Source organism: Scomber scombrus, chromosome 4 (assembly GCF_963691925.1).
Source record: "Scomber scombrus chromosome 4, fScoSco1.1, whole genome shotgun sequence".
NCBI classification, from domain to species: Eukaryota; Metazoa; Chordata; class Actinopteri; order Scombriformes; family Scombridae; genus Scomber; species Scomber scombrus.
This window is the reverse complement of record NC_084973.1, coordinates 7017102-7040711: the sequence shown is the minus strand read 5'-3', so window position 1 is coordinate 7040711 and position 23610 is coordinate 7017102. Positions and strand designations below refer to the sequence as shown.

Here is a 23610-nt window from a genome sequence, read left to right as displayed (position 1 = left end):
TAAATAAGTGGAGCCCGTGTAGAAGCAGGAAGAGACCCTGTACACATTGTAGTCAGACCGGATCGATGAACATCACTTTTTGACATGTTGGTGCCAGGGCTCGGTGTGTTTGTGGATCCCTCTGTGTGTGTATGTGTGTGTGTGTGTACGGAGGTGTTTTCAGGGGTGTGTATCCAGTTCTGTGTAAATGCAGCCAACCATCCTAGAGAAAGGCAGATGGCCGGGAGAAATGAGCCAGTGAGGTGCTCATGTGAGTCTGAGAGTGGAGTCCTCATTATGTTCACATACATGTATGAGTGTGTCCCTCCCTCACCCATCAGTTAATCCATTATCATTTACCATCCTGTCGCACCACTACACCTTGGCTTTAATTGCAGCCAATTGTGAAGCTACTCGAACCAAATTAATTGTATAGCTTTGCACCAAGCATCACTCAATCACTTCAACTTAACTTTGTTTCTAACCCAGTTTTCATGCACGGCGGCGCCACAAAGCCACTTCTCTTTCAGCGCCCGGTCACTAATTGAGCTTCGCCTCAGTCGGGGGAGTTGTCACCGCCGTCATCCTCTTTGAAAAATAACCCGCCCCTTTCACCTCATTTAGGGATGAATGCACATCTCCTGAGCATCGTGCGTCGATTCGGTGCATTTGTATTCGTGTGTGCAAAAGCAAAGCCGGATGTTTGCTTGTTTCCCTCAGCACAGGTTATGAAGCAGAGCTCAGCAGGAGTCTCGTAAGGAGGCCACAGATGTGTGTGATGTTTGCCACACCAACACACAGGCAGGGGAGATAGACACGCCGGGTTGAGTTCAGTGGGAGTTGGCAGTATTGTTAGTTAAACTTTTATGTACTTATTTATAGACTGTAATTTGTTTTTGCATTTTTGGCTTGTGTGTGTTAGTGGTTGGTGGAGACCATTGACAGGAGTGGAATGAGAACCTTTACTTAATACACTTTATTTTAAGTGTTCCTATTTATAATAAGTATGTAAACTGTTAATAGGTTGTTTATAACACAATATAATGTAAATGTTAGTATCTATAACTGCTTATCAATGTATAAAAAGCAAGCTCCTGTAGTTGAGTGGGGTCTGGTGTATTAATAGATCATGAATGACAATATCGTTAGTTATAATTATAAAGTTATAGTTCATTAAGTTGTAATTATCTGCTTATAACTAGATAATAGTGTGTTACAAACAATTTATTGAATGTTTATATGGTGTAAATGCTAAATAGGGGGACATAAAATCAAGTGTTACCTCACTGTATTGATTTGAGAGCTACTTCACCAGTGACTTTACAAATTATTATTCATACATGAAACATGATACAAATATAAAATACAGAATTAGCTCCACCTTAACCCTCAACATTAAAGTGCTGCTTACACACTAATGTACCAGTAATTATAATACAATTAAAATATATAATGAGATAACACTGACAGGGATTGTTCAGCCTTAACTTTAAGTTTTGATACTTGAACTAATGTTGGCCCAGATGAGATAAAAGAAGCTAAAGCGTTCCATAGAGCTAATGGGATGTGCTGATGGGGTGATAAATATCTATGGGTTTGTCACTACGAGTGATCCATTTCACACTTCACATAATCAACTGATGCATTGTTGATCCAATAATATTGATTATGTCAGCTTTAAGTACATTATGCTAATATGCTTTTACTTTAGTAACATTTTCAACACAGGACTTTGCAATCGTAACTATGTATATTTGCATTGTGGTTTGTCTATTCTTACTTTTTTTCAGTAAAGGATCTAAATCAATCTTTCACCAATGGTGCCTGAGACTGCTCCATATATGTTGCCATAACTAGATATGTGCACCGCTCATACTTGAAAAGTTGGTAAATTCATTGCTGTGTTCTTGCTGAAAAAGTGCACTTGCATCCACTCCACACAACAGCACTGGAAACATCTGTATTTAAGTAATCTCATCACGTGTGGAGTCTGTCACAGAAATATAAGGTTGCCCTGAGTGAAGCCAAGGTCACATCACACTGACAACACATCTCCCTCTCTGAAATGTTATTCGGCCTAACAAACTGACAACTAGCAGGCAAAAAGGCTAGCAGGAGATGACTGATGACAACAGGAACAACACTACAGTGTACGGTTGACAGCAGAGCCCGACCTGGCTAGTGCTATTAGAAGGGACCCACAGCACTTGGTGCTGACATTAAGCCCTAACTATGGACGCTGAGTAAAAGCTTTGGCAGAGATATTCTCTGCCTCAGCAGTGAGAAATTCCACAAAGGATAAAGGAATTACTTTAAAGGCCCAGTGAATTTCCCTCCACTCTCATCCTCCCTCGTTTAGCAGTACATGTTTTTTTTTGTCTCGAGTCCGTCATTTGTAAAACGCCAATTTCATAAGTCGCTTCAGTTGGTTGCCAGACCGAAAACCCCAGGAATTACAAGATGAAGGAACTGGATGGATGGATGAATTTGCAGATTATATTACACACACGAAAAACACAGTCATAAAAGGAATACTCTTGGAGTACACGCAAACTTGGCAACAAAGGTTCAACATGGCTGACATCTTGTGCAGAGAGAATCTGCCTTGGAGATGAAGTGTCTGTCAACAGAACTGCCTGCAAAATGGTCTCCAGTTTGCTGAGTGTGTACCCAGTAGGCCCAGAAATATGAGGAGCATGCAGAATGTTGCTGAGTATCTGGTTTGCAGACTTTCCCCTCTTGTGCAGCCCCCGTGAAAGACTATTGATGTGACTGATGTTCTAGCATGTGGTTACAACCAGGGTCTTCTGCATCAAGACCCCTGGCTCTGCTGCCTCTTTGTGAAAAAAAAAAAAAAAGTCCAATATTTCTCAGCAGCACCTCCCCTTCAGTAACACTCCCCCCAACCTGGCAGCGCCTCCCACACATAGTCTGGAGCAGGCTTGGCATCATGTCAGATGGGGAAACACCACAGAGATGGGAACTCTGCTTTTTTAGTGTTAACAACTATGTTGCTATATCTGAATGTGGCAATCCAAGAGAGCACCCAGGCTTCCGCTCTCTGCAAATTACGGGTGTGAGATGTGGATTTAGAGGCACAAATGTCAGCTTGAGTGTTTCCCTTGTACCTCTCAAGAGCAAAAAGTAACACTCTTTCCTTTTCTCACGCTTTTTCTTCTCATCTGTTAAAAAAAAAAAAAGCATTCAGTGAAAAAGGAGATGTCACCTTAACATGCATTCTTAATGGCATTGATCCTCGCTTTTGTGATCTGACCTGAGTATTACAGCATGTTTCTCTTTTTCTCAGAAAATGCAGCGAGGGCCTTGTCAGCCCCTGTGCATGAATCAAATGGAGCGACTATATATCCCTACCCACATTATACAGCGGTTTTCAAATAGAGCCTTGGAAATACATGCCTCAGAAGACATGGGAAGAAACAGTGGGTTATTTTCTTTAATTTGAGGGATAGAAGACAAACTTGAAATTGCTTGTGTGCTATTGTAGATGATAGGAAGGAAGCTGTTGGTGAAATGGTATTTCTGTAAAAGATGATTTTAGCCACCAGATTCAGAGCATCAGCTAACTACAGATCCGTACTACACAAGTCTATTTAAGCTGCTGTGTGTAATAGGAGATTGCGCACTGTGTTGAAACAGCAACATCACGCTTCTGGCTTATAATAAAGACATTTATTTTTATGTGTGTTTTGAAGCTCAGTGCGTCCATCTTAAATATCTAAAGATTTGCGTGAATACATCTCAAATGTGTCATAAAACAAACCCTGAACATGCATGTCGTTCTTTTCAGGATCACCTAAATAGTAAAGACTTGTTTTTTTGCTTAAGCCATCGAAATCCGAAGATGTCTTCCCTTCTTGCGGTGTGATATATCCCACCATAAAAAATGTATGACTCCCCCTGCAGATGCGAACAGCTCAGAATGACCTTGACAGAGAAAATACCCGCACTCTTAAACCTCCACTTTTTAATTGAATCCCTTGTCCAGCACTTAGTGACAAAGCGTGTTTGCGCAAATCGAGAAAAAGCTTGGATGAATATGTTTGTTTTGATGTGATTCGATGCCTCTGTCTCTCCCGGTGCCTCCACTGTCTAATAGTTGATAATGTAATTACATTTCCATCAGAGGGTGGCCTAATGATTGACTGTGTTGGAATGTGTTAGGTGCCAGTGAGATAAACTTCCCTCTCAAATACTCGAGGTTTGGCCAGGGTGTGTTAGATCAATAATTTCTCCTTCTCGTGTCCTCCTCGTTTATGGAGTATTTTCAATCATAAAGCTTTAGTATATCACTAAGAGCAAAGATACCAGGCACTGCTCCAGCATCATTGATCAAAGGTGTTGCAGCCTATTGTGAAACCTCAATGTGTAGTATTGTGAAAATGTGGAAATTCTCACTGAAACCTTGCAAAAAAACACAGAAACCCTACAATCAAAATGTTGTGGCATTTGTCATGGTTGTCCAGTGTTGGCTGAGTTATTGTGTGTTATAGTAAACCCAAACGTCTCTCCAGTTTCCCATGCCAAAGAACACTCCCCATGGTCTTAAAAAAACCCTCAGTACTGTACTGCAGGTACCTTCACGCAGCCTAATTGGCCCGTCTGTCTTGCCAGAAGTCTAACCAGTGTGTATGTGTGTTTGTGTGTTTGTGTCTGTATTTCCCTGCAGGCTTTGAGCTGCTGTATCAGCCGGAAGTGGTGAGGCTCTACCTATCTCTGCTGACGGAGAGCCAGAACTACAACACCCTGGAGGCCGCTGCTGGGGCTCTGCAAAACCTCAGCGCTGGACAGTGGACCGTGAGTCCAAGGGTGGGGATGGTGCAGCACATAGACACTATGTTCTGTTATTTTTAGATATTTTTTATGTGTGTGTGTGTGTATGTTCTGTGTTGCAACTTCTATCATTGTTGACCTTATAGTTGCATGTATCTTTGGTTGTGATTTGAACAAAACTACCTGTAGTCATATGGGTTTAAAGGGAAACAAGAGCTGCCTCTAGAGGTGCTTGGAATCACTTAAACAAGGTATAAACTCACTATGTCTCTACAAACCATGTAGCAACAGTGTAAGCAGAAATAACCACCAGAACACAGACACAAATGAAACAGGTAGCAGGTAGAGAGTAAAATCTTTATCATAAATTGATTCTCAGGATAGTTGGGGACTCGAAGGAATGCAAAGGATGAGCTGTGTGCTGTTAAATTTCAAGTGTATAAATTGCCAAACAGCACAGAACAGTCTGAGGCTTTACTGATGTAAAGTTAGAATGATATTTGAAAGATTGGTGTAGAGTAAAAGCAATCCAGACAGTCAATTTATCGAACCTAAATTTCTTCCTAGTGAGATTACGTGATTAGACATGGGTTAGATGTAGGCCGCACTCTGATCTCTGGTAGATGTTTTATTTTGATGATAGATGATATGAGAATCTCCACAGCCAGGATCAGAACATTTATTCCAATTAAAATCAGCTGCAGAGCTGCCGAGAGGCTGTCTGGCTTGCGGGCAGCAGTGAATTATCAACAGGGAAAGTCAGTTGTCAGATGGCAGTTTGCCTCACACCCCCATGGTGGGCAAGAGCGGTCACTTATTTTATTCAGCATGCTGGTTGTATTCAGGCCCACAGCAGCATTATTATCACTGCAAAGCTTCTCTTAACACCTATGTGTCAGAATGTAAACACATCCTTCAGTCCTCTGAGTTTGTCAGTAGCAACAGGCCCTTCTAACTGGAGTGGAAAAACTGCCTGAGCACTTTTGATTTTTGAACATCCAGCCCTGAGTCCCACATTACAACATAATGTTCTGAATAATTCAGTGGTAGTGATTTTGAGTTAAGGTGACAATTTCGAGGAGAAATCCTTCTTTCCTATGGTGTATTTTCCTCATGTCGAAGCTGATCAGAAAGGCTGGCGGGGCTCAGGAACCTGTAGAGCTGTTAACCCATCACACTGTCACATCTGGTAGCTGGACAAAGCATGTGACCACTACTCGGAAGGATATCAGAGCTTCTTCGTTGAATCCTCCTCATTCTTTACTACTTGCCCAGTACCACTGGTTGTAGCTGTTTTTCAAGGCTTAATACTGCCACCTGGTGGTCCAGCTGTGTCTGCCCCACTACTTAATTACATCTCAGGGGGTACCAGTGCTTAGAAGAGAAACCCTTTTATGTCAAACTTAATGTTTCATGTTACAAAAAAATGAAAAGTAAAATCTACTGATGTTTAAATTAAGACAAATTATATCACATGTCCATTCAGAGCCCCACTGTGTAATGTTCTTGAATTAGTCAGACCAAAGGAGCAGTGCTGAGCCGTCTTGTAGTTAGTGAGTGAATGATGAAGTGTGTGTGAATGCATGAGTTGAATGTAACTGTGTCCATGAAGGCAAATATAAAAAATATCCTCACCTCCCTCGCTAGTGTCACAGAGGTGACCTGGACTTCTCCACCGGAGCTTTCCCAGTGGTCGAAAGAAAAGACATCTGGTCATGCTGGGCAGCTCCCAAGTGGGAATGTGTAGGTGTGCATGAATGTCAAACAGGATGTTGCTGACAGGGCATGCTCACTCAGCCTATCCTAGAGGTTAAAGGTTGAAATTTTAAAAAACTGTCACACCCCGCCCTCTATCCGCCCTCCAGTGGTCAAACTACATCCGAGCCACAGTGCGTAAGGAGAAAGGTCTTCCCATCCTGGTGGAGCTGCTGCGTTCTGACTCTGACAAGGTGGTCCGAGCTGTGGCCATCGCCCTGCGCAACCTCTCCATCGACCGCCGCAACAAGGACCTGATTGGTACTAACCAACAGCACTAGTACATACTCACTGGTTAATGTAGAGGCTTCATGAAAAAACATTTTTGGTTCAAGTGGACCCAATATAATCTGCGCAGTTATTGTTTACAAAAGGTCACTCCAACAGACATCTATGGTCATTATGTAGCTTCTTTGTTACATTTTATGCTGATAGTTTTAGTATAAGATTACATATTAAGTTGCTTGGTCACTAAATCTTATATCAGATGTTTGTAAGACATCAATAAGAATGCTTGTTATATACTACATAAATTCAAATCAAATTAACTTAAAGGACCAGTGTGTAGGATTTAGTGGCATCTAGTGGTGAGGTTGCAGATTGCAATAAACTGAATACCCCAAATCTTGCATAAAGAAACGGATTGAAGACACAGTAACTTGAGCTGTCTGTCCTTTTTCAAGGTATTAAAACCTAATTTACTGAAAGTGGTTAAACAAAAGTGAAATGATCTCAATCCACAAGATTTGAAGTGTCAGTGCTATACATTATGACTTCTTAAGGCATTTTCATCAGGGTCTCTAGAGGTATTTTGCTAAAATGTCAAATAAAATTGTAGTATTCAAGCAGCACTATTATCAGTATAATGTGAAAAATGAAAAATTCTTCAACTTTTTTGAATTTGTAGGAAGTTACGCTATGCGGGACTTGGTCAGTAACCTTCCCAGCGGCCAGCAGCGGCCAGCCAAGAACCTGGAGGAGGACACTGTGGTCGCCATCCTCAACACCATCCATGAGATTGTCACAGACAGCTCTGAAAACGCCCGCTCCCTCATCCAGGCCCAGGCCATCGAGAAGCTGGTCGCCATCAACAGGACCAGGTAAGGCATCATTTATACATTATTTACTCTAACATGAACGCAATTAATGGTGCTTTGCAACAAATAAGATGCAGCTGTTTCTAGGTTGTGTACGTAAACCAGCACACTTCGTCTTCGTTGAATTACATCATGGTTGTACATTTATTGGTGCTATTATTTTGCACTAGGCTGCTTTTAACTCACAGACACAATAATACACTCAACAACTACAGAACTGTTTGTCTTGTTATCACAAAATAAGGTGCCTAAAGACTATTTGGTTTGCTTGATATTCACTGTGTCAACTACATTGTAGGCTACTGCTCTATGCTCATGTGTTTTTATCATCAGTCTTAATACTGTAGGTCAAAGATAGTGAGCCAAACGGAAACTATATGTTCATATTTATGTAAAACCGTGCCAGAAGTGTGTGTATACCATGGAGATATTATACATGTAATAATTACAGAATGACCTTGAATGCAATTTGCATCACGATCCTTTATATTAGTATTCATGGAGGATATTATAATGCGTCTCTAATGGCCTAAGCTTGACTATCACAATACTATACTCTAACAAGGCTGAGCCCACACACATACCAGTACCCACCACACATTAATTAGCAGGCTTTTAGAACTGGAGGACATTTTGTTAGACAGTGTTGGAGGGGGAGGGGGAATAGTCATGCCTCTGAAGTTGGTCCTTACACAAGTAAGGGAGCAGTTGCTCCTCTAATGCTCAAGTTCTACTCCACTGCCTGAAAATGAAAAATAACTGATATTAAGGCAGATATTTCAAGAGGTGTCTTATTTCACCACAACTTTCTGAAATGAAGTGTGTCTGCATCACACTTTTAATTTAAGATCAAGAGCACTTTTTGAGAGTGAATATATAGTGAGTGAATATACACACTTCATTCATAGACCAAATAGCTATATTTCCTCTCACCCCCCCTACCCCTGAGATTAGACTTCTTTGAAGTGAGGCCCCCACCCACATGTAATTAATACTGGTGGCTCAGAGGTAGCTAATGAAAAGAAATGTGCACTCGTGTGGCTATGAATTAAAAACTAGACCCTGGAGCCACTCAGGGGACTCAATGTCTTTGAATGAAGAGATTGATTGCTGCAGCGACGTGCCAGTACACCCAGTCGTCACTGTTAGTGAGTTAGATGAGGTTTGTGACTTTAATTGCTCCAGTTATTTCTTCATATTTCCTCCTTCTTGTGCCCCTCTCAGCCAATCAGCTCGAGAAACAAAGGCAGCATCCCACGTGCTGCAGACGGTGTGGAGTTATAAAGAGCTGAGGAACGCCTTGACAAAGGACGGCTGGAACAAAAGCCACTTCCAGGTACAGAACAGAAGTCCAGCTCTTGAAGCTATTGCAATATATTTTATATATGGTCATTTTTTGACAATTTTGTATTTAAAAATGTTAAAAAGAATCCCTCTGACATCAATAAGAAACCCACCGTGGGAGTTGTGTTCAGTGGCATTTGTTGCCAGTCATCAAGGTGAAAAATAATTAGATATAAATCTCAATAGAATTAAATTACACATAAGTTCTGAATATGTGTACTGTGAGTTAGGCTGTAGAATGATGAGAATCACTAACTTTATAATCCTATAAGGCATTAAGGGGAATTCTGTTTGTCTCTGGTTGTGTTTTGTGGCGCTTTGTTCACGTGCTGCTCGCCCTGTCTCTTCTCACAGCCCACAGTGACCACAACCCCTAAAGCAACCAAGAACGGCAAGCCTGGCTACGACGACACCACTCTACCCCTGATGGAGAAGAACCAAGGTCAGTCAACGTTCGTTTTGCTTGTGATTGTTGCTGTTTTCGCCTGTTTAGAGGACCCAGTGGGAGGGATTAGATGAGAGTGTGGTGTACCACAGGGGTCATTGGCAAAGTGAGGACCAATTAAATGTCACTATTATTTAATTCAGTGGAGAATGTCACACCTAACAAACATTCAGGAACAAACAGCATACAGGGGTCCAGTGCCTTGAGGCATGGTGATATTCTTTGTTGTTGTTATTGTGAACAAATCCCCTGAAGAGATCAAAACCAGGAAAGCTTTAGTCCTTCTTGACAGACTCTGTGGGATCAATTCATTGTGGGATTTGTTAACAATGAGGAAAAAATATGAAAAAATAACCCTAAAACGTATCCCTCCAAGAAGCACAAGAAAGTTCAGCTAGAAAAACTACAAGTTATGGCATAAAGTGTACAAGCTGTTAATTCACTGTTAAAATTATGCCATTAAAATATCCCAACCATATAGTCCTCCAAGCAGGTTTAAACAAAATACTAAAATATACTTGAAAACAGCGTCTGGTTCAGTTTATATGTGTATGTCAGTGTGTGTTCACTTGGCTGAGGACACGCGTGTTACTCCTCATGGCTATATAGAAGCACCATGCTTGCCACATTACTACTCTCATCTCCTGCGTGGTGAAGCTATGGTGTGTTATATGTTGCAATAACCACATACGAAGGGGTCAAAGAAACAGCACATACAAAGGGAGACTGATCTTTGAACAGCGTACTGCTGCTGTTGAACCAAAATCTCAGAGCAAGTCACATTGGAATGAAAGTATTTTTAGATGCTGCTTTAAAATTTAAATTCATCACAGATTTTAAATCGATGTCAGGGATAATAAAAACTCAGCCTTAAATAAGTGTATTTAGCTGAATCTTCAATCAAAGAAATAGGGATTGAGGTTTTCTACAACAGCAGCAGTATCTGTGGAGGTAGAAGGGGGACTTGTGCAGTACATTGGCCCAACAACAAACATCTCTTTGACAGAGGAGTCAATAGCATAGCAGCAATTTAATGTCCTGATTTATGGCCTCGTGCCCCCCTCTTTTTTTTTTTTGCGTCCATACATGCACATGAATCACGGCGCTCATGCCTGCCCACTCTCAGTTTGCATCACTCAATCACTGGCCGAGAACCATTACCCTGAAAAGCAGCAGCGTATTGGCTCAATGACTCAAGTTTGTGTGTGTGCCGCTTTTGTACAAATGGCATATGAATGCTTTTCAGGCACCAGGAAATGTGGCAGTGGTGATATGATACCTATGGATGAGCTGGGTCCAGGTAAGAGCCAGACTGCATGATCGTCCTTAGCCAAAGATGAGCTAGCTCTCCTCTAATCTCTCTCCAGTGTCCAATCGTGTCCTCTTTGATTCGACATCTCTTCTACTAGTTCTTTAACCGTTGCCAAGATGTTTTTTTTTTCTTCTGCAAATTCAAACCGCTGAACACTCTGATCTTGGTATGATGGCTTTGGACTGAGCTTCAGATATGACTCTCTTTGATGCTGTATGCAAGACCCCTCTCTTGACAAGATGTTTGTACAAAGCTGGGCCTTCATTAGAAGCTCAACACTAAAAGATGTGGGTGGTTCCCTACTTACCGTACAATAAGGACACGCTTAATATATCATACAGCACATTTCCTCTGCTGGACCTCCTTCAAAGTAAATATTCATGCTGTTGTTTGAAATGCACAACTACAACTTTGACAGTCATTGCATTCATGAAATGAAGAATTTTGTGAGTCTTGTGGGTGACAGATAGGATAGGATTTTGTGTCCTGAAGAAGCTGCTATTAAAGAGGTGTTTTTCTCCCTCCTATCCAAAGAAACCCTATATCAAGCTGGTTTTCCTCCAAGCCTGTAGGGCAGGATTTATCAAGTCTCTCAGAATCCATTTTAGGTATTGTGCTGAAAGTGAAGCTGCTACAAATAATCCTACCTTAGACTAAGATTTATTATTTTTAGAGGCTTCCTACACTGACTTTCAGCAAAAGAGAAGGAATACGCTAAGCTAACAGAGTTTGATGTCGCTGTTTTACGACATTCAGAGCCGCAAAGTAAAAATCATGATGATGTGTTGTAGTTTTCCTGACAGCTGCAGTGTGGAGTATGAGACAAGGATCAGAGCTTACAAACATAAGGCCTTATGTTTGTAGGCAAATAGCAAAAGTAACTGTTACCCACTTTATATGCAAATATATGATGCTGAAAAACTAATAAAGAGCTTCAATCTCTCTGTTTTCCAATTTGCATAGCGGGCTGTAAGTTATCAATTACCCACTTGTGTGGCATAAAAAAGTAAATGCATGAACATAATAAAATAATGATTTACCACCAGAGGTACTTGTACCCCAGGGGATATTTCTGCAGTTGCCAGGGTGTACGAGGAAAGATAGTGGAGTATCTCAGCTAATTTGAGAAAATGTATATTAAGATTTGATGTTAGACAGCTAGAGATTGAGAGCTAGATGGCTAAATGTAATGGATATTACAGTTGAAAGAGATTGCTAAAGGTGTTGGATAAATGGTTCGCCAATAGTTAGCTAAAAAGAATGGGTAGAAAGTTGAAATAGTTACTTTGAAGTATTGGATAAATTGTGAAACAGCTTAAGTATCTGTTAAAATAAATAGCAAAAAGAAATGGAATTTGTAGCTTAAAGTTATGGATAAACCAAACCAACAGTTCAATTGTATAAATATGGTAACAATATCCATTTTTCAGATAATGAATAGTTTTAAATAATATCCAGTGTAAAATCAGTTAAAATGAACACATTTGGAACATGACAGGAACAGACAAGTGCTGATGAACAAATACTTAAGTATATCTGACAGAGCTTTAGGGGCATCTCAGACAGAAAAGTTGGAAACCATTGCCATAGATTATCTAAGTCAGTACTAATCTCCTTCTAACTACACCTCCTAATAACTCATTACCCTACACAGGTGTGAAAATCATTTATGTCATCCAGTCTTGGAAAATGGATACGTCATTGAGCAGTGGACCTCCAGGGGAACATGATTGTGTTCTAAAAATGAAACTTTTAGGACCCTTGAGTCGTACACATTAGCCGAGGTGCTGTAGGAGTGAAGTTTGATTTATTACTGTAGAAACTGGTGGTTGTAACAGGGCATCATAAATCACTAAATGTTTTCAAAAGCTCATTGTCGTGAAGCTTCCCCAATTATCTGCCTGACCGCCTGGCAACTTCTAACAGGTTAGACACCCCTGGAGGTCTCGTAAATATAAGCAGAGATAGGAGACATGACCTAGTTTTAAAAAGTTGATCATATGTGTCTATTTTAAGTCCTAAATATAAGACCAAGTATCAGTTAAACTGAGAATTTCTGTCCAGTTAAAATGGAATTTCTGAGTGTATGTAAGTACATCCTCAAAGGTACTTATGAGGTCAAATACCACTTGCAAACACTTCATCTAGTTTGTTTGGACCTACTGTGGTGGTAAACAACATAAGTACCAGGAAGTTTAAAGAAGCACAATCAAACACCATGAATCATTTGTCACTGTGTTTTTTTAATCGATGATAAAGCTGACCGCTGTTCTCTGACCTCATTAGATGGTTACTCCACCATTGACCAGAGGGACAAAGAGTGCAAATACAAGACAGCTGACAGCTCAGTGGACCTGACAGAACGGGAGCCATTAAAGGTATGGGCAGACCTCTTCTGAACTCCTCAGGGATTGGGGCATAGAAGATGAAATGATGATGTCTCATTGAAATATTATCACATGTCCTCTCCCTCTGTGTCCTGCTCTCTCTCCCTCTCTATGTTTTCTGTGGTGGTCCTCATTAAGGGCTCTTAATCCTATCGATTCTTTAAAGAGGCTGGAAGTTGTCATTCTCTGTTAATGTTTCCCGCCGCAGCTCTACTCTGTGGAGAGCCTCAGATCTGTGAGCCACCAGTTAATTGAGTCGAAGCTTTTGGCGTCTGTAAAGTAATTAATCTGAGACTGATTAAAAGAACCGCCAAGAACGGCTCCTCGTGGAGACGACCCTTGCCTTGGCAATGAACAAACTGCTGCATTATCAAGTGGCTGTCTGCTGATTATACTGCGTTTCACTCTGCCGCCAAAGTTTGTTTATTAGTGAGCTGATTGGCAATCCAGCCTCAAAGAGGAGTCACAGGATAATGGCTTCCGAGGATGTGTGACATGTGTCAAATGACTCTGAAGTACTCTTTCTACTTTATTTTTGATCTACTTTAGTGCTAGATAAGTGGATTCACCCTGTGGGATTGTCAAATGAATGCTACAAATAGGTCATTAAAGTCAGTTTAGCATATGTCTCTTTAGGTGTACAGTCATACATCTGCTTCCCAGTACAGGTTTAAACTAACTCTTGAACATCTTTCTCAGGCAAAGTCAGGGGGGATATTTAGTCTGGAGCAGTTAATAGTCCACTTAATGTGGTGTTTGGCTCCTTATCAGGATCAGAACAACACATTAGTTTGCCTATTGTAGGCAGTTACTCATGATACAGTCCAGACATTATTCATGCAAGCAGATGCCAGCTTCAAGATAATTGTAAAACTTGAATGTAGTTTATTCATAGCATAGTCAGTCACAGCATTGTCGATCAAAAGCTTGCTAACATTGGCTAAGATCAACCATCATAAGCTACTGGTCACACAACATCAAGTAAAGCTATACAGCAGGGACCCCTGGATGTGTTGAATTAAGCTATGATGTTTTTTTTATGCTTATCAAATCAACTTTTCATTTATGAGAGAAAGAATGTGTTATTCCTTCTTTTAAAAGTAACATGGTCTTGCTTTAAAGTTTAAAATTAAAATTATGCTGTTCTTACACCAGTTTATTGTCAATGCAACAGACATGGCAGCTGATGTCAATCAACCTCCAATTGATTTTCAGAATTTAATTTCCTTTCAAAGTTTCACTAATCTTAAATGTGCTGCTACAATGAATTGTTTGGTTGAAAAGGTAAATTACTGTGATACCAGGATGAAAAGTAGTGGTTTACTGCCCTTGGATGAGTTTCAAGTGTGGTGCAGAAGTGTACTTAGTTGCACCTGTGCCCACAGTCAACAGTGAAGTCATGGTGTACTGACACACCATGGGGTACACTTCTACGTCACTGCAGTAAGGGGAGACTTTAAACCACTAGATGTCAACAAAACCAAGATTTTCAGCTTACGTAAAGTACATTTTTTATTTCAATTGTTGAATTTTCCAACTGATGGTGATGAAAATGGAAATTTAAGATTGTCCTTATACCCACAGCTGAAAAGGAAGGGTATATTTTAAGAAGTACTGCACCTTTAAATAGCTTCCATTCATTTTTTGATTTGTGGACACTTATGCCTCATCATATTTAGGTTTAAGTACTAAACCAGTTGGAGCTGGCGTTACACTGTGACATTTCCAAAGGGCAGATTCTTTTACGAGCTCCTAAGCCACAGACAGGAGTAATCACAGCAAACAGCCATGTTTGTCTTCAGAGTCTACAGGTTTTCCAGCGTTACTCCAAAGCTGTCTTCTAAGTCTGCCGTGTACTTCCCAGAGGTGTTGCCCGCTTTGAATGCAACTTGGCTGTTGAAACGTTTCTCTCCCTCTCTCATTTGCATGTTTTGGTATGCTGTTTTGTAATCACTCTGACTTCCTTCCAAGCTTCCTTAAGGCAGGGAACTAACACTGGCTTCTATGATCCTGGATGCATGTGTACCGTACCGTATATGTGTGCGCGTGTGAGCCTATTTGTGAAATGTATTGACCTCTTTATGTTTTGCTGTGTTTTTTTCTTTAACCCGTCCTCCTGTGGCCACAGAATGACACAAATAGGAAACACTATATCAGGAGTAACAGGCCTACGGTCAGTCTGGTGGACGCTTGTGATGTTAAGCCCCAGCCTGTTGACTCCTGGGTCTAAATGCATGCATGGTAGGTCTGAAATAAAAGCACAGAAATAACAACCTTCACCTTTGTATTGGATAGTAGCATCCTTTCTGTTCATCCTTTCCACCTGTTTCCCTCTTACCCTAACACTGTATCATGTAGTCCTGCTATCACCCTGCATCAGAACAGTCTGCTTGACATCTCATCTTGTTCCTTACACAGACATTTACTCTGTTCACTTGCAGTTCAATTGAAATTTTATCTTAAAGGTTTAAACATTCAAGATTTTTCATGGATTTCATCAGATATCTTACCAAGAGTTTGATGAGAAGATTGATACCACTCTCTGTCTATGATAAATATGAAGCTACAGCCAGGCGTTAGTTAGCTTAGCTTAGCATATACCAGGAAAGTAAACAGGGGGTGTAGCAGCCAGTAACGTAATAATAAAGTTTTCAATGTTATACAGCAGATAACGTAATAACTTGCCAATAACCTAATAGGGGGTGGTCAGGTCTTTAAGCAAATATTTGAAAGAGACCACAGTAGGACTGAGCGCCATGGAAGTTTGAAACTTTATATGATAAATAAAATCATAAGAAGAAGAAATAAAATCCCAGGATGGATTTTATTAAAATATGTCTTGTGTTGTATGTTGATTAATTTTCTAACACTGCTTTACTAAATACTATAATTATTTTGCAACTGCAACATTTCAGTTTTGCCACTCAGGGTGATCAACACCCTGTTGTAAAAAATAAAAATAAAAAAATATTGTGACTCCTCCGCTCTATCATACATGTATAAAGTAGATATGCTTGGGTCCCTGTTTACAATTCAGCACCACCTGTCTGATTGAAATGTATGCCTAGTTTTACTCACTGCTTCCCCTGACAGCCTTTGCTGAAATTGGTGGCAAATGATAAAGGGGAATCATTTGTCTGCTCTCCAGATGGATCCTTCTGGGACTCAGTTATCCCTTAATGAAAAGCAGTGGGGAAAAATAAAAATAAATGCACACATGCACACAAACACACACGGAGAGACAGAGACACTACATTCATCGTACACGCCATTGTTTAAATTGAAGAAAGGTAAATAATTCATGTCAGCTGATAAATTAAAGATGGGAACCAATGCATATAATGTGCTCAGACACACATTCACACATTATAATCTCATACATCATATGTGTGAATTGTGTTTACATGCATTATAAAGTCTGAAGTAGTTGATTTGAATATTACCTTATTTAAATTCATGACATTAATGATGTACTAAGTAGTTTCTTACATAACGTAGATGGCTGTATTCTCATGCAAGTCACAGAAAATTGGAATTCAGCCTCTCTTTGTGGTTAAGAGACTTCCTAAAATGTCGTTTCTAGAAAGGATAATGACATGTATTTAAACAGAAAGTATTTTATCAGTCTCAGTGAATAGAAATACAACTATAGCCACTAAAATGTCTTTCTGTCAAACATTTTCTTAACTAGAAATATTATTTTATTACATCCCTCTGCATTAAAGAACAGCTGAACTGCTGAAGGTTACAAGGAAAAGATCTATATATTAACAATAATTTCCCCAAATTTGTGTATATTTTGTTCTCATGGTGACTGTTAGGTGCCATTATGATAGACTAAACCCCATCATAGCCAATTATATGACTGCAGGCTGATCTGGGTGAGCTTCATTATTCTATCAGCAGCATTTTTATCTCTTCCTGCCCCCTCCTCACTGCTGTCCAGAAGCCTCTTGTTAGAACTTGCTGTCTTCCTCCTCCTCATCATCATCTTCTTATTCCAGCCATCTTAGTTATTAGCCATGTATCATATCTCTCATCTGCACCCATTGCATTATGATAAGAAACATCACAGGGTGATTCTTGAGAGATAAAGTGGTATGATTTGTGGTATTTCATAATGTTGCCACTTTAGTTGGCAATAAAAAGCTACAGGTAATGGTAAGAGTGAGCCATCAGGTAAGTGATTTTCACCTCACTTGGCACAGCTTAGATTTCATCAAGCACATTAAACATCTGTTTTTCTGTCTCTTGCCTCTATTTTCCATGTGAGCTGACATAATCAAAGCATTTGTTGTGATCTGTCAAGTGTACTGTGATAATGCCATCTGATTATCTTGCTGTCTGATGTCAAAACAAAACTGGAGTTTCATTTCAAATTCACATCAATGGATGGAAAAATTATGGCAAAAAAGTGGAAGAAGTTTTTAAAGGGTGCTGATATTCTATATTTTTTGTATTCTCAACAAATTCCATGAAAAGACCAAAAAGAAAATTATCCTACTAACAAACATTTTGTGTGTAGCCAAAGCCAGATATATCTCCTTCTTCTGTACCATAGAAGTCCACTTACTACCAAAGGTGTGTTCATCCGCTCCTGAAATTAAATAAAAAATAAGTATTTGTGAACTGTTTATGTTTTCAGTAGTAGAAAATGAGCTTGGGGCTGAGAGTTAAGACAGGGAAAGGCAGTCAGAATGTATTGATGGATGCACTAATTGTTGGTTTTAGTCTTTTCATTTGATTTGTTGACAAAAACAAAAGTGCAGAATAACACCAGCCTTATCCTTTAAACCACCATAAAGTATTAAAAGGAATATCTGCTGAGAGCTAAATGAAACATTGTCTTTACGCTTAATATGAGGGTAAAGCCACACTGTTCCCTTAATACAGCAATAAGACCAGAAACATGGAAAACAACGAACGTTAGCTTAGCTCAACCCTAACCCTAACCCTAACCCTGTACAAAAGAAAATGGCTACCAGCACTTTTTTAAGCTTTTCTAATTAACATGTTATACCTCGTTAGATTTTCCTAAAAAAAAACTAAATGTAAAAACAACAAATTGTGTTTTTCATGTTAAGTAATGTTCTGGTACTTGTCCTTTATGCTAAGCTAAGCTAAATGTGTACAGGCTTTATAGTTAGCGTACAGAAATGAGAACGCTATTGATCTTCTCTCAGCAAGAAAGCAATAAAGTGCATTTCCCAAAATGTAAAACTTCCATTAAGTCACAGTTTGTGATGGTGTGGCATTTACTGAAACTCTTCATTTATTGTTATTTCACACTGAGTAGATGGTTTGTGTAATAATGTGTTTCTGTCGTCCGCACACTGCAGGCTTAATATTACAACAGTGCAACACCCCAGCTAGAGGAGGATCTCTCATATCACCACTGCCATTTCACATGGAGCTCATCTTTGGAGTTGGACTTTGTACAGAAAAGAGGATTTTAAAAAAATACTCACAACAGCGACTACCCAGCAGCAGCCAGCACTCTCATGCTTTTCAGAAAAAAAGAAAAAAAAAACATTAAAAAAAGAATAAAAAGTGACTACTCCCACTACTTTCTCATATCTACATTCCCACTGGACACCATGTGAATTTTACAGTGTTGACTCTTGTTGAGCTCTACCGGTGACAAGAAACGGACAGAGGCCGGTTTTGGTGGAGAAAAGAACGTACGAAGGACAGAGGAAGTGAAAGGAAAAAGGAACGTGTGATGGAAGGAAACCTGCGACAGAAGAAAGGAGACTTTTTTTCAGTTTTCACATCTGGATTCAAATTCTGTGGGTTTTTGTTTGAGTTTGAGTTACTTTCAGTTTGTTGTCAAGCTTTGGTATTTTTGATGTGAACAGGTTTGAATTGGTGTGTTTGAAGGTCACTGAATGTTGGTTTTTTAGTTTGGCGCGATGGAAACGGGAAAAGGAAAGTAAAAGTGGAGAGACCGAGCCTGAGAAGAGAAGTGAAGTGATGAGAAGAGAAGAGAAGAGAAGAAAAGAGAAGAGCTGTAGCATAGTGGATAAACACACACTCCCAGCAGTATGCTCTCATGAACTTACAATCCATTTGGTTCACTGTGTTAAAAAAAAAAAAAAAAAAAAACTGCACTGAGATGCTTTGAAATCAAAAGTGGTTAAAAGGTGATTGCTATCCATTTTACAAAGCGAGGAGTCTGCAAGTTGTGATCAGGAGAAAGGAAAGTGACAGTGTGTTCATCTGATGGAGTAACATTTTCTGTTCACACTGCTTTGCAAAAAGTAAGTTAAAAATAGAAAATTTTGTGTTTCATCATGGTCAACATACTGCTGTATGAGCCAAGGGGCATGTTGACTCTGCTCACAGAGCCGTGGTTACATGTGTAACCACTCCGGTTGCGTAGCGACGCGGTGCCTGGTTGGTTGCTCTTTGTCAATGATGTGTATTAAAGAGGATGCAAGGCATTTTGTTTATAAATGATTTGTGTTTTTGAGAAAAAGAGAGGCAGAAGATTGTTCTCTTGTTGAAAGGATAGATCTAAAAGCATTTTTTTTATTTTTGTTGGGTTTTATATAAGTGTATATTAGGGTCAAAAGGAGAAAAAAATGGAAAAAATGAAGGAAGAAAAAAACAAAAACAAAAAATTATCCAACTTCTTAGTTGTATATTAATATCACATTGTTTGGAAAGCACATCTCATTTGATAAAGGCTCACCATGTTTGTAAGCAAGAAATAACCACGTAACTTAAATGTATGTCAAATATTGTCAAGTTACGCCGATGATCACCTATTTATATTTTGTATTGTCAAAAAAAAAAGGTTACTGGAAAAAAAGGTTATCTGCAGTGTTCTTTCTAAAGGCGATGGATACATGTTGTCCCACAGCCCCTGCATCCTCCAAATAGAGATTGGGGAGGGGTCAGAGGGATGAGACAGAGGTAATGGGATAGAGAAGAGATGACGATGTTAATAAAAGTCCCTTCATTTATCTTTCCACTCCATTCAGACCGAGCTACAGACGACCCTGAACCCTCCTTCACTGGTGCATCTTAAAGAGAAATATCCTATCATGAGCATGAAGAAAAAACTGTACAAATGTTCATATTATATTCTTTCCAAGTGCCAGTTTTTTTGTGGTGTCATTTGGATATTAACTAATCCATTCACGTGCAGGATGAGAGTGCGGGTGGGACGAGTGGATGTGATGTGGTTCAAGGAAGAATCAAAAGAGTTGCATCACACTGTACAAAAACAAAACAACAAGTATGATCATATAGTATATATTTTTACAATGTTTTGGGGGCGAGCAGAAGAGATATAGGAAAGCAGAGAGATATAGAATCATATTGCCATTTTTCTCTTGCTTGGTGAAAACGCACACGAAAATTCAGTGGTAATGTGTGCAGTTACCTTTCCTGGTCTCAGTCGGTCTCCTGAATCAGCTCGATGAGGAGACGGAAATCCAATTCAAATTGGTATCACTCATGCGTCATCTAGGTGAACGGCATGTGCCTGCATTGAAGTCTGATTTTTCTTTGTGACGTGACTTTATAAAGCTTGCATATTTTACACAGTGTTTACAAAGATGTACGTTGTGGTAAAAATCAATAAACTACAAAAAAAAAACGTAACTGTATAAATTTTAATTCCAGAGGTTAAAAAGTTATAATAATACCCAGCATCCCTTTTGTGTATCCTCAGAAGTGTGTGCTTTCATTGGACAATACTGAACCCTCGCGACAAATAACCACATGACTGTCTATTCCTGACTGCGCTTTGCAGTACCACAACCAAAGGATCTGGATTTGTATTTACAAGCATTCAAAAAAAAAAAAGGGTTTTTTTAGTTTTGTGGATGTACGGCACATTGTACATTTACAAACTGAAGAGCCAAGCAAACTGTGCTGTAGAGTAAATGCAGGACACGGACACGCATCCAATTAAACGAACCTACCTGTAGATATAACTGATTAAAGACAGTCAAAATAAAGTAACTGTACTACTCAGTAGCAGATGTGTTTGTACCTATCATGTGCCTTAACCTTTTCCATGGTAGATAAAGATAAGTGTGTTTTATATAACTTTATTCCTCCCCTTCAACTGTCATCTCTCCATCCCGTCTGTTCACCTCGTCCCCTCTCCTTCTGTGTCAACCTCTCTCCCTTTTTACATCCACTCAACTCACTCATTCATTCACCTACACCCTCCCCTTCCCCGCCCACCTTCCCTCAACCCCAAGTAGTTAAGACTGTTGGTGGGTTTCTGCCTTGTATTACATTGTATTATAAACTTTTAAAAAAGATAGTCATTCAAAAATGGGTTTTGATTTCCTAGAGGAGTAAAGTTGTTAATGCTTTCGTAGCGAGCAGAAGCGATGCCACAGTGACAGAATGTATTATGTTAATTTTACTAATACCCAGAGGCAAATATTACGCTTGTTAAACATAACGGAAAAATACTGGTTTGTAGAGTATAAATTTGGTGTGTTTTCAATAAACCATGCCTGGAAAGAAACTTGTTACTTGACTCTGTGCCTTATTTAATATTATGTTATAAATATCTAGCAAGACTCATGATCTAAAGTCATGGTAATGTTCATTAGACGCTACAATGCAACTTTAAAGGGGCAGTTCACCTTATTTGCAAAAGTTTAATTTCACTTATGGTGCTCACAGCTTTGAAAGAAAATCACAAACCTTACAGTGAAGAGTTTGCAATGGAAGTGTTGAATGTGGATTCTCGAGAGTAAACTATTGGGATGGAGGCAGAAATCTTAAAACCTCTACAAAGTAAACCAACGGTATCTACATGCCTAGATACCACTAGAAGTGAGAAATTGTGCCTTTTCATAGTTTGGGTGAACTGACACTTTAAAATGTTGAATATCAGTGTCAATGTTTGTACCTACAGTGCAATTATATGTAGTTTACACAATCCTTCGTTGTTCTTGTGTTGGTCCGCCACACTGGAGCCATTGTGGGAGTTGAGTGAGCTCCAGCAGCAAGAACCTGTACAGGTGTCAGGTTTGAAGCACAGCCTTTACAGTCTTCTATTTTTAGTCATAAGAGAAGAAAGGACAGGATCTACCACACAACATATCACACAGGTTTTACCACTGGAAAATATGTAGCTACATGAATATGATGTGATGATTCTAAGATTAAATATGCAAGACAGACAAAAGAATGAGTGTCACACAGTAAAATTGGGAAAGTGGCTGTAAAAGCTTAATTAAGCTTGTAAAGCTAGTAAATACAATGTACCCATAAGCCCTGTTAATGTACAATGTAGGCCTATAGGCTACACCTTTTAAACAGACATGTATCATAGCAGAAACAGGTGGATCTGATAAAGCCAAACACTGGCTCATAAATAATGCTCTTGATCTAGAAACCAATATTAATACTAAAAATTATGCCTGTGCTTTTCCTGTCATGACATTTCTAAATATTTGTTTTGTGCAGCAATACATAATTACCACAATCTAAATCAGTGGTCTCCAACCCTGCTCCTGGAGAGCTACTGCCCTGCATGTTTTAGGTATCTCCTCACTCTAACACACCTGATTCTAATAATCAACTCGTTATCAAGCCCTTTGACGAGCCTCAGCTGCTTGATATCGAGTTAGAGTGAGGAGATACCTAAAACACGCAGGGCAGTAGCTCTCCAGGAGCAGGGTTGGAGACCACTGATCTAAATGATAGATTTACTCATAATTTCTCTTGACTGAAACTTTTAGTGAAATGTTACATTGTTTTCTTTGCATGAAATTCTGTTATTTTCAGGAAACACTGGTAAAAGTCCCGGTAAAAGTCACACAAAAAAGTCACAGTGAGCCCCAATGACCCTGGAAGTGACAGACAAGAAATGCAGCAGACATTAATGTCATTAGTACAAATATCTGTTAAATATCTGCAGCAAAAATCACATTAGCCTATATCTTTTTACACATTTAGACAAATACATGGTCATGTGTTTTAAAAAAAAAAAAAAAAAAAAAAAAAAATGTTTTATTACACATTACCATTTTCATATATATATTTACAGGAACCTCCTGTAAAACATACATTTCATTAGGTTGCATGTTCATTATTTACTAGTTATCTGTAAAATACATTGCATTTGATATCCAATTATATATATTTCATTAATGTCATTAGTTATTTAGTTTTTTGTTTGTTTGTTGTTGTTTTTTTACAATAACAATTAAAACAGTCTGCTGTTAAAAGAAAAGCAGGCTATTGTCAAAAAGGCAAAAAGGAGCCACATTAGCATATACACATTTACACAAATGCATTGTCATGTTTTTTTTAATAAAAAAAAAAAAAAAAGAATTGTATTTATTTATTATACACATTGACGTTTTAATGTATGTATTACAGGTACTAAGTTACCTGTAAATAATTTGCATTTAATGATATTTATTTTTGATTTAATATGAACAAGTCAATATATTATATATAGGCACATTTTATCGAGTAACTTCTCGTTTTTTCATTCAGGCAATTTTCTGCACACCC

General features: G+C 39.1%; 1 protein-coding gene across 2 annotated transcripts in view; it reads left to right on the top strand.

Annotated features, from left to right (window-relative positions):
- arvcfb (ARVCF delta catenin family member b) overlaps positions 1-21611 on the top strand; it is a 132635-nt gene extending 111024 nt beyond the window's left edge. Inside the window, exons 9-17 of one of the 2 annotated variants that reach the window (XM_062417388.1) lie at positions 4667-4794; positions 6636-6786; positions 7433-7625; positions 8847-8958; positions 9321-9408; positions 10658-10711; positions 13010-13101; positions 15239-15351; positions 18450-21611. In XM_062417388.1, coding sequence (XP_062273372.1) covers positions 4667-4794; positions 6636-6786; positions 7433-7625; positions 8847-8958; positions 9321-9408; positions 10658-10711; positions 13010-13101; positions 15239-15340 — 920 coding nt within the window. In that variant the 3' untranslated portion in view covers positions 15341-15351; positions 18450-21611. The remainder of the gene's footprint in view (positions 1-4666; positions 4795-6635; positions 6787-7432; positions 7626-8846; positions 8959-9320; positions 9409-10657; positions 10712-13009; positions 13102-15238; positions 15352-18449) is intronic. The other variant, XM_062417387.1, reaches the window with a different exon arrangement.
- Positions 21612-23610: the final 1999 nt, after the last annotated feature.